General features: G+C 33.6%; 1 protein-coding gene across 16 annotated transcripts in view; it reads left to right on the forward strand.

Moving 5' to 3' along the window:
* Positions 1-9,464, forward strand: part of UBE2D3 (ubiquitin conjugating enzyme E2 D3) — a 28,472-nt gene extending 19,008 nt beyond the window's left edge. For 6 of the 16 annotated variants that reach the window (XM_040237775.1, XM_040237774.1, XM_040237776.1 and 3 more), the window contains 4 exons: positions 2,216-2,293; positions 3,265-3,370; positions 5,588-5,681; positions 7,669-9,464. In XM_040237775.1, the coding sequence (XP_040093709.1) occupies positions 2,216-2,293; positions 3,265-3,370; positions 5,588-5,681; positions 7,669-7,714 (324 nt within the window). In that variant the 3' untranslated portion in view covers positions 7,715-9,464. Of the gene's footprint in view, positions 1-2,215; positions 2,294-3,264; positions 3,371-4,531; positions 4,570-5,587; positions 5,682-6,105; positions 6,156-7,668 lie in introns of all 16 variants that reach the window. The other 10 variants (XM_040237769.1, XM_040237768.1, XM_040237767.1 and 7 more) reach the window with 5 other exon arrangements.
* The last annotated feature ends 2,891 nt before the right edge of the window (positions 9,465-12,355 follow it).

The raw sequence follows: 12,355 nt of genomic DNA on the forward strand, positions 1-12,355 counted from the left end.
TAACTAAAGATAGATCCTAAAATTACCAAAATAAGTGTGGGACAGGAGATAGAAGCAGAATATCATAGTTGCCTTAGGGGAAGAATACAGACAGACACTAAGGGAGGAGCAGTTTGGAGTTTGGACTAATTGTAGCAAAATTAGGGTAGAATGTTTCTAAAGAAGAGATCTGTTACAAATTCTTCATTTCTAAGATTGGCTCGTTTATCAAAGTATTCATTTTTGTTTTTCTTGGTATATTTGTTTGATTTATGGTAAATTCAAATGAAGAGCCTTAGTTTTTAGGTGACATATTTTGGTTACCTTTAGATCATGTATGGTCTTTACCAGTTTTTCCTCTCTGCTGGAGTTTTGGTGTTAATCTGTAACATTGAAATATTTTCATTCTGTAAGTTGTTTTTTTTTTTTTTGAACAAGTGAGATGAAATTTGATTTTGACTAAATCTATTGTTAGACTACCTTTAAGAAGCAGTCAGATGTAGTGCTTGATTGTATAAAACTTGGAATGAAAGCTTAGACGGAATTTTTGAAATTAAGCTTAATGAAAACATGTTTTCATTAAAACAGTTTACCCTTAAATTGTTAACTGTACTCGGTAAAAACGTATCTTCCATGAGCCTATTTTATAAAAGTGTATGCTATTTGAAGCATCTATTTCCAATTAATAGTCATTATTTAACAATGATATGTTAATTTAATAAATTTGGATCACATTCTTGTGTCTTTGATTTGTCTGTACTTATGCTATTTTGCAGTCTTAATTTTCTTAAATTAGAGTTTTGTAGGCATTATGAAGCAGAGGGACTTGGAAGTAGGAAAGACATTTAAATGGTAGCTTTCCCATTAAATAGTATGTATCTTTTAACTTGATCATCAGTAAACTGACCATTCTCCTTTAAACCCCAGGTATATATACCCTTTTTCATTTCTTCATAATAGCTATAAAATTTCACTATATGTCTCTACCAGACTGTAGATTTAGCAAGATGATAAATTATTCTGTGTCCCTTTCACTACCTAGTAAATAGAATGGAGTTAGTAATTAAACTAATGTTTAATAATTTTACAGAGGGGTGGGATTAAATGAGCTGTACTACAGTGTCAGCCCTATGAAGGTTACTTGCCTCGCATAAGGAGTGGGCATAGTACAATAAAAGGTTCATGATAGCACTGTATACATCCTCACTCAAATGGAGAGGAATGGGTATTGATAATAATTCAATTACTGCAGATTTTCAAACATATTTCCAGGTTGACTGCATACCCAGAGGCAATTACGCAATTCCATTTTTTAAAAAAAAACTTTGACCTTAAAATCCTTGACTACATCACCTTCTTTTCATTCTTTGGTATGTTTAAGTCCTATTTTATTTACTCATGAAATGGCAACAGTTACATCTTTTTCTTGGTATTGGTTAAATTAAATGTGAAATACTAGTAAGTTTCTCCCAAATGTTACTTCATTACTAATGTTATATGATATTTATTTACTGAGGAGTTTTTCATACTCAAATTACAATGAGCAAAACATTTAAGGAGAAAAAGTACTGCTGTAGCTTGAAATTTTGTATCTTCTGTTTCAAGTGTGCAAAGCAAACATCCCAGGTTTTCCAAATCTAGTAATTTTATGTATTGACTTCCTATAAAGAATTTTGTGGTGTAATTTTGAAGAAAAAGCTGTCATGGTTTTATTAAATGAGAATTTTGAGGGGCCAATTGGGAACTAAACTTAGAAACTTCCTTTGTTTCTATTCTACTTCCCCTATTGAAGGGAGTTAGGTTTACCTACAAGGGATAAATTTCTGGTTTGCCAGTGACCAGAGTAGCCTGTTAAGGTACAAAGTTGTTTGTGTATATATGACTGTCATTAGAAGAAATACTCAACAAATAGATGTAAGCTTTATTTTCAGATGATAGTTTGATACATTATTATGTACACTTCATTGTTAACTGTACTTTATGAGAACTAGGATCTAGAACCTTGTGTTTCTGAATAGTTTTTCTAAAATTCTTTGACTTCATGTAAAATAGGATCTAAATTACGATTCCTTATTCTATAGTAAATAAGAACTTTATCATGGAATAATTTAGACTATTTTTCTGTAAATAGGTAATTTTGCTTCATATTAGAGAAATGCTTAGCAAATAAATGTTAACATGAATTATTTAGCAGTCATTTTAAATAGCAGAGTTAAGCATATTTTTCTTTTCACAGAATGACAGCCCATATCAAGGCGGTGTATTCTTTTTGACAATTCATTTTCCTACAGACTACCCCTTCAAACCACCTAAGGCAAGTATTACCCCCCACCCTTAAGTCTGTGAGTAAAGATTTGTATTTTATTCAGAGGAATAGAACATTCCTAGACATTAGGGTTCTGCATAAGTTAAGACTAAACTACTGTGAGTGTATAATGAATAAGAATAACTGGGGCTTGAATGTATATACTGAATTAAATCACTGATGTTGAAGGCTGACTGGTAGCCTTAGTTAAAAGAAGAGCTAAACCTGGATTTGAACTTTGTAACTGGAGTTAAGAATTGCCTTATCCTTTATGTTGCAAGGCTCAACTATACCATGTGGAAGCATTTTTCTCACTTTATTGTGCTTATACAGGTTTGGATCAGTAACTCTAGTGTCTTAAATACTAGCCTTCCAAATACTAACCTTCATTGTGTGTTTTCATACGTTGCTAAAAACTGTACCGTTATTTGTGTTGGGATTTAAGACTACAATATATTTTGGGCTTTGAGTTTGCACACACACAAACCATCTTCAGAATTATGTTACAGGTACAATATGACAGTTACTTTAAATGAAAATACTTTTATGATATTCAGATGCGTGTTTTATGTACAGTTGGAAATGGAGGTTCTGATACATGCTTTTGTACCTTGATGCCTTAAATGAGCTAGTCTGTATGCTTTGGTCTACATCAGAAAGTTTCTAATTTGTTAGTGAATCCTAAATTCCCTTCAAGTTGCTGCCTTGATACTCATGCTATGGTAGGGCCAAAGTTAACCTTCAGAACAACCCACCATATCACTGATAATAAAATTTTTGCCACATGGTTATATTTTCCATTTTAATTAAAAAGAAGCCCCTGAAGGATCTTGGTGAGAATATAGATGTTTTTATGTGTATAACTTTTAGCTATTAGATTTTTAAATTTTTTAACTATTTTAAGTGTAGCTATAGTTTTTTGCCAAAGTTTACAATGCTTGTTTTTATTTGGGAAAAATAAAGTTGTTTTTTTATTTTAGGTTGCATTTACAACAAGAATTTATCATCCAAATATTAACAGTAATGGCAGCATTTGTCTCGATATTCTAAGATCACAGTGGTCTCCTGCTTTAACTATTTCTAAAGGTAAAATACTAGCAACTTTGATTTTTCTAATAGTTAAAGGAGTTTCATTTTTGAGCTGACTTACCTAAGTATTTTTAACAAGAAGTTAACATCCATTTTGCTTTTAGCAGTAATGATTAAAGATTTTGTGGGAAGAAGTTAACATTCAGATGGAAGGGGGCAGTATTTGCAAATAACAATAGCAGCATTTAATAGCTTTCTTAGTATATTTTTCAATCCCAAGCCACTTGTACATCTCACTCATTTGTTGCCATTTAGCAAAAATGGTATACCTAAAGTTAACAGAGCTTTTGAACTTGAGGTTTCTTATGGGAAAATTCTGATTTCATTTTCCTGTGTTTCTTATTTTTTAGATAAAAAATCTTTTTAAGAAACCTTTAGTTAAGTTTTCATGTATCATGGTAGGTTGTTTCCTATCTAATAATAGTCTAAAATGCATAGTCTTGGGAAAGGTCTCTGGATAAAATTCTGCTCTTCTACTTTAAAAGCGATCTGTTGTGTGGCATTTTTAATAGGTTGTCTGGTTTCCACATTGATGTTCCAGATGGAATATCTCTCCATCTCTTTCAAACAACTCTGGTCGCTTTTATGTCACTTTTATCCCACAAATAAAAATCACCTACCACACAGCTACTTAATGAGAAGGAAGTCTGCCTTTTAGTGATTTTCAGTTTTTGATGCTGGCTTATTAGCATTCCTTAGTACACAAAATGAGTTTTTAATGTTGCTAATTATGACTGAATTTCAGGTACTTGAGCATAGCAGTTAATTCGAAGCATTCTTATTTTTTGGCTGAATACTTAATGTAGCATTCCCCAGATTATTTCTTGAAATAGTTAATAGTGTTTTACAAAAAGTTTTATTTTTAGAAGTGTGGTAAATGCAAAGTGAAACAGGTTTTGTTTGTTCATTCATTTGTTAAGTCAGGACATCAAGCCTTTTGTGTCCTTGTACAGTGCATTTGAATCTCTTTGAAGGGACTGTCTAGCATTCCCAGAATTTTTTTTGATTAATCAGAAACACTTTTGTGTGGTGAGTGGGGACAGTTTGGGTAAATGCTGCTGTCGTTCTTTTAGGTGCAGCATTATTTTAGGCCCATTTTTTACCCCCCTGGATACATTCAAGTTTCTTTTCAGGTCTTGTCTTTTCTCTTAACACCAGGCACCTGGTATGAAGAAGACTTTAATACTATTTTCCAGGTTTGTTTGGTTTTACCATCATTGGGAATGCACTGCAATACTGAACACTGTTTCTGTAAATGCAGATTTAGGTTTATCTCTGATCCTGCACTTGAGTTTAAAGTTGTATTTTCTATGATAATGTATATTTTTTTCATGGTATTGCTATTATCTTCAAGGATTGTCATAACCACATTAAGCTTTTATATCATAAACTTTTTATAAAACTTCGCACAGTGGCACATAATTCATATTCACAATGAATTAGATACATATTCCTAATGATGCTTTACATCTTTTAAGTTAATCTTTTGAATAGGTCATAGTGAGAGCTGTAGCTGAAGAACTACTCAGTAGTAGATCTTGGTGTGTTTTTTGTTTTTTGGTTTTTTTTTTAATTTAACCAAAATTCTTGGATATGGTCTCTACCTTATAAATTCTGGGAGATAAAACCTGTAGTCATTGGGGCAGTTGGGTGTTTTTGTGAAACTCCCCCGAGAGTAGGACAGAAAATGGATTATTTTATCAAGCTAAACAGCTAAGCATATATTGCATAGCTGTACTCTTATTCAGAGTCCCCACCACCACCACCCACCTCCCTCCAGCCATTACCAAGAAACTCCACTTCACTATTTCAGAAGGTTCATATAGAGAAGTCCCTGGTGGTCTGGTGGTTAGGACTCCATACTTCCACTGTAGAGGATACAGGTTCGGTCCCTGGTCAGGAGTTCCCGCATTCAACGTGGCATAGCAAAAGAAAAAGTAATATAAATTAATATGGTATCATTTCACTATCTCAGAACTTCTGAATTTGGCAGATTTTTGTATCTAGTCAGTAAACTAGCTAACAAATATCTATTTTTAGGATCTCTTAACTACCAGGAACTTGTCTTGTATGAATCAAAATCTCTGTAAAGCTTTGTCTTAAGGAAACTAAGATAGAAACTAATCCTCTTTTGAGGATTGAGGTTTATATTATAATACTTTTTTATTCAACCAAGTTCCCAGTTGTGGGTAACAGACATTTGTTTTCTTCCAGTTCTTTTATCCATTTGTTCACTGCTATGTGATCCAAACCCAGATGACCCCCTAGTGCCAGAGATTGCACGGATCTATAAAACAGACAGAGATAAGTAAGTATGTAGTAATTTGAGAAAACAACATAAAAAGTGGCTTTTCTTAATGAGTTAGTATTATATACTTTGCTGTAAGTTGTGGCATGATGCCAAGGAGACTTGATGCTTATTTCTGGTAAGATGGTAGTTGAAATGTGCAGAAGCTAGTTATTGAAATGTGATTGGCTTTTTGTTGTTGTTGTTGTTTTTTAATTTACTAGGTTATGTTTTCTTTTTCTAACATGTTCGGCAGTTTGTCACTTTTAAGTTTGAGGAAGAAAGGTATTTTTTCTTCACCCCAATCACATTTAAAACTAGAAAAATACTGGTACTGTTGTAAAAATCTGGTCTAAATATTTTATATATTGAATTCTTTATGTACAACTTTACCATTATAATTTCTGTATGTTATAATTAACACTCAGTATACTTGTTCAATTAGGTACAATAGGTTAGCAAGAGAGTGGACAGAGAAATACGCTATGTTGTAGGGTAAGAGGATCTGCACAGTATGGTGCGCTTATTCATGGTGCTGCCAGCACATGAGTGCTGCATGCGTTAAGGCACTGTATTAACTAACAAAAGATAACTGATGTGGCAGTTCCTGAAAACTGTACACTTAACTGCTTGATCTCTTGTTTAGCGTGAAAGTATACCCAGCAGTCATTATTGCTTGAGAGTATTTTTGCATGGCAAAGCAGAGTTTATATAGCACCAGTAAGAAATGAAAATTTGAGTATCTTTTTCAAATTACTATAGTATTTAAATTTTACCTTTTAAAATTGGTATATTTTAAACTTCAATACTATATGGTATGTGGTGACTTAGTTAAAGTTTTGCCAAGAGATAATAATGTAAGGGATAAACACTTTTTTAAGCCTCACTATCTGTACTAAATGTTCATTACTGACAAGCATGCATTAGTGTCAGCTATACTTTGTGGCTACCTGTATGCTAAATGAAACCTTTGTTTTAAAGTGCTGGCTTTATGAGAGGTATCCTTAAGTGAGGTAACCACAAATTGGTAGAGAAAGAACTTAAAGTTAGAAAAACGGTTGAACTATGTTTAGTTCTTGGTTTGAAACGAAGTTAATATTTTTATAGAGGTCAAACTGTAAATATAAATCAGTTCTCCTATGTCCTTTTAGATATTCCTTTCTTAAGGTTATCACTATAATTTTTGTTCTGGTAAGTAGTCTATGGCATGGTAGTAATACAGGGAGAAATTGATAGCATTTTATCAATATTAGTAATCTTCCTCAGCAGTAAATATCCTTGCTTGTGTATGAATTACCTGTTGATCATTTTAAACAAAGATGCCCCCACTTGTACTCCTTACTAGTTTCATCCATCAGGTCTCAAGTGGGGTTTGTTAATTGCCAGTCACTACCCTTTAAAAGTAACAGGTGATTTTGATTAGCATATATAACTCACAGCCCACCTCCTCTTGAAAATTACTGCTTTTTTATCATCTTCCCCAGTGTCTTAATCTACCTGTGCTGAAGTCTCAAAGGCATTTTCTTTTAGGTAATATCGAGGGTGAAGTAAATTATCATGAAGTCCAGGATTCAGATAAAAATTTTTGCTCAGTCTGGCTTTCATGGGAGTTTCTATAGATCTACAGATACGTGCACTATTCTGATAATAGGTCCATGGCAAATTGTAAAAAAAGGTTAACATTTGTTGGAATGTATACTAATTGTAAAATTTCTAATAGACCTTTAGCTCAGTAGTAGGAGAGAAAAAAGGTCTTTGATTTTTGCTAGCCTATCTATATGTTTATTAAAGTATTACTTTGAGTGATTAGGACACTGTATTGAAGCATAAGGGTCTTGTTTCCTACAGTGCTTTGAGTACCAGTGCTTTTTCTTCCTTGTTGGCTTTATCCCAATTGTAGCCATTAAAGATGACTCCATGATAAGTCTAGAAGTAAAATACACTTTCCTTACCTTTTAAGTATTAAGAATTATTTTAAATTTTTAAATAACATGTTTTTTATTTACAGGTACAACAGAATATCTCGGGAATGGACTCAGAAGTATGCCATGTGATGCTACCTTAAAGTCAGAATAACCTGCATTATAGCTGGAATAAACTTTAAATTACTGTTCCTTTTTTGATTTTCTTATCCGGCTGCTCCCCTATCAGACCTCATCTTTTTTAATTTTATTTTTTGTTTACCTCCCTCCATTCATTCACATGCTCATCTGAGAAGACTTAAGTTCTTCCAGCTTTGGACAATAACTGCTTTTAGAAACTGTAAAGTAGTTACAAGAGAACAGTTGCCCAAGATTCAGAATTAAAAAAAAAAAAAGGAGCATGTGTATTATGTGGCCAATGTCTTCACTCTAACTTGGTTATGAGACTATTCCATTCCTCACTGCTCTAACATGCTGAAGAATCATCTGAGAGGGAGGGAAATGGATGCTGAGTTGTCACATCAAAGGAAGCAGCATTATTCTAGCAGCATCCATTCTTGTTTAAGCCTTCCACCGTTAGAGATTTGAGGTTACATGATATACTTTATGCTCATAACTGATATGGCTGGAGAATTGGTATTGAATTTATAGCATCAGCAGAACAGAAAATGTGATGTATTTTATGCATGTCAATAAAGGAATGACCTGTTCTTGTTCTACAGAGAATGGAAATTGGAAGTCAAACACCCTTTGTATTCCAAAATAGGGTCTCAAAACATTTTGTAATTTTCATTTAAATTGTTAGGAGGCTTGGAGCTATTAGTTAATCTATCTTCCAACACACTGTTTAATATAGCACTGAATAAATGATGCAAGTTGTCAATGGATGAGTGATCAACTAATAGCTCTGCTAGTAATTGATTTATTTTTCTTCAATAAAGTTGCATAAACCAATGAGTTAGCTGCCTGGATTAATCAGTATGGGAAACAATCTTTTGTAAACGCAAAGCTGTTTTTTGTATATACTGTTGGGATTTGCCTCGTTGTTTGACAGCAGAGATATGTAAAGTTCAAGAGAGTGAATATTTTGCCATGTTCAGTTAAAAGTATGCAGTCTGTTACAGGTTGACACATCAGTTAACCTGATTTATGCAGAATTAATAAGCTGTACAGATAGTGTAGCTTTAGTATGCTGCACATGATACTGGCAGCCTGGGAGTTCATAGATGGACTTGGGACCCAGCAGATTGGAAACATGTATATGGAGTTTAAGAAATTTATTTTCCAGGTGCAACCCCCATCTAACTAAATTTTTTCTTCACCTTGTACGCTTGACAGCTGAAAAGACCATAACATGGGAGTAATAATGGGTCAAAATTTACAAAATAAAATACTGTTTTGATGTGAGAGTTGTCATGAGGCTATGTTGAAGTGACTATGTGGGATATTGAGTTTTTTTAATGGATTGAATATCCATTAAAATGGATTTGTTCAGCCATTTACATTAATGAGCATTTAAATGCAACAGATACCATTTCAGGTGACTTAACATGAATGAATAAAAGTCAATGCTATTGGATTATTTTTTGTTTGACAAGTGCAATCTGTGCCACTTATGTAACTTCTGTAGTAACAAGGGCATTATCATTCTTCACCCTTTCTAATTCTGACCCTATAGCTTTATTATTTTTTCCTAGTTTCTTTGATTTGTCCATTGCTTTCTTATGATCCTGTATTCAACTTCTAGCACATCTGTGACTTTTCTCCACTTACACATATTTGCACTGCTTACACTTATGTGCAATCTTACTCCTTGTCTGCACACAGATGTGGAAAGCTAGATATAAAATAAATGTTAAAGCTTGATTTTTATAAACATTTTAATATGTAGTTTGGACATGATTTATTGAATTAAGGTTCTTTAGACTGAAAGTGAAATGCATGCCTTCCGAAAATGTTTTGGCTTTGTTAATTCTGTAATAAGCATTTCATTGAGAAATATCAATCCAGTTATACCATTTTGCAATGAGTGAATATTTCATTCTATCTTTGCTTTAAAAATAACTCAAGGGTACATATTATACTGTTAAAACTGTGTTGGATTCAAAGTACAAATAAGTAAGATACCTCCTCAAGGTAAGAAACTTTTTGGCTCTATTTTTAGGATAATTAACAAGATTCCCTCAAAATAATAGCTTTTATAGTAGGCATATCATTTCTTGAAAACCAGCCACGAATAAAACATTTGTCAGAGCTGGATTCTACTTGGCTTTCAAATTGACCTTTTTAGCTACAGATAACCCTTAAGTTTTTATAGAGATGACTTCCTGAAGCTACTGTCATAATGATTAATAGATGTGTCCAGTTCTCTGTATCTTTGACTTGATGCTTTCTATATTTCCTATGTCACTTCTAAGGGAACAAGCCATAAAGGCTTCTCCAGGTTTAACAGAACAGTAAAAGTACCTGGAAAACCAACATTTTTGAATGTATGAACACTGGACTTGAGATCATCTGCAGTGAAACCTTCAAAAGAATCCAAGAATTTGTCCTTTCCCCCATATATACTAATAGTGCCATGTATAGCACTGAAGTGATTATTAACATTAAAAATTGATTTTGGTTCTTCTGTTTCTTACATCTTTTAATGCATAATTCAGTTTTAAATTACGTTGTTTATCTTAACCTGTGAGGATTATAGTCCAGTTGACGTAATGATAAAATTACATTTTAAATGACTCATTCCTGGGCAAGTTTGCAATGTGATAATCAGATTTAAAAGAAACTACTTGGCTTTCTTGTGGGTGTACTCACAATTTTTTAAAAGTATGAACCACAGTTAACTGGTGGTCTCAGGGGTAGTGAAACACTCACTTTTTTTTTAATGGTTTAGTTGACATACTTCAGATATTGACCATCCTGTGTTAGTGATTTTGGAAGTGACTCAGATTAGCCATGTTTTGTGTTGGCGTAACAAAACTGTTAAATGATTGTTGATTATAGTTTTAAGTGAATTTGTCTCTATTTTATGAGGAACCCAGTGCAAGTCACTAAATATTGTCTAATAGTGACATCGGCATAACACTTGTAATAGCTAAGGTTAACTGAGCTTAAAGAATTGTTACCATTAAAGTCTGTGTTTAAAGACACTCTGGTCTTACTTGGTAATTCCAGCTAACATGAAATTCACACTTAATGTTGTGTGTGAGTTCTGTTTTGAACTGACAGTTGTAACAAAAACTGGTCTATAAAGAATTTAGGATTCTCAAATATCAGCAATATCACTATCATTTGAGAAGTTCTTTAAAATGGAAATGATCAAATCCCACTCCAGGCCTACTGATTCGGAAACTCTGGAATGACATAGTGGCCTGTTTGAAGAAGCCATTAAAGTGGTCTTGGAAGTCTGTTCATCGCTCTCCCTTGTAATAGACTTCGGCAGTAATACTTTGACCCTATGATGATTTTACTCTTCTTTGATGGCTGTAAGAACATATATGCCCAAGTGTTAAATTTCCAACATACTTCATATTACTTTGAATTTTGCCATAGGTTGATTTACATGTTAATATATTATTAACATCCCATAATGAACTAATTTAAGTAGCAGTCTTAACAGATAGGACTTTATTCTGGGAAATGTGATTCAACTAAAAGCCAAGGTGCTAGTTTTCTGCCAAGTGTTGGCTAGATAGCTAGCTGAACATGGATTTGAGCCCTGGTCATACTCTGGCTGAAGCAACTTTTGGGAGAATGAGAGGGTTGAAAGTTAAGATGTCATGTTAAGGGTATTTGGTGTCTTCACTGAATTGAACAGATACTAAACATACCATAAGGTAACTATTAAAACTTTTTGTACTCCCCTGGTGTAAAGGAAAAATAAATGGTATTTGGACCAGAATTTTGAAAGGTGACAGCCTCTGCCACTCCCGAAATGAAAAAGTTCACAAAGACTAGGAAGCTTGCTGTTGGCTGTCCCCACCCCCACCTCCAGGTTCCCAGTAAACCAGTTTCACATCCTTTCCTACAGCCCTGCTAACTACTCATTCCTTTCTTGGCCTCATTTTGAAAAAGATTTTAATTATTCTGGTGCACAGTGTTCCTGATAGTTGCTTTGTTACATGGAATATGTTATTTATCATTCCATTGTTAATTCTCTCTTGCCAGGTTGTGGACGTTCTGGATGAAATAATGTGTTTTTTAAGAGCCCTCTTTAATTTTTTTTATGTATTGTAGAAAATGGTTGTATGAAATAACTACTTTTCATTCTTACATACTAGTGTCTGAGCCTCTGTGTAAACTTGGTTCCTTGTTTACCCTGTCAAATTTGGATATTATCAAGTAAGGCCATTACCATATGATTACGAGCCATTGTTCTTAACACTGGTATAGCTTCCTATTCATCATCCACCTCACTTTCTAAAGAATGATTGACTTCTGTACACAGACACACATTTCTACCTCTTGGCCTCTGTAAGTGTAAACATTTCAGTTGTACTTTCCCCAAACCTAGGCATCGTTTCTCAGACTTGCAAATTAAACATCTCTGTCAGTTCTACCTAAATTTTTTTTCAGAATCTACCTGTTTACCACATTTCACTGCTGCCATGATGGTCTATGTGGTCTAAATCTATATTGTTTCTTTGGTTATTGCAAAAGCTTAAGCGGTCTCCCTTTTCATTTCATAGCAATTTATCATCCATGCAACACCAGGCATATTCCTTTTAAAGCACATTGGATCACATCATCACTTTGCTCCAAACCTAATGGTTT

Source organism: Oryx dammah, unplaced genomic scaffold, assembly GCF_014754425.2.
Source record: "Oryx dammah isolate SB20612 unplaced genomic scaffold, SCBI_Odam_1.1 HiC_scaffold_3, whole genome shotgun sequence".
Lineage (NCBI taxonomy): Eukaryota > Metazoa > Chordata > Mammalia > Artiodactyla > Bovidae > Oryx > Oryx dammah.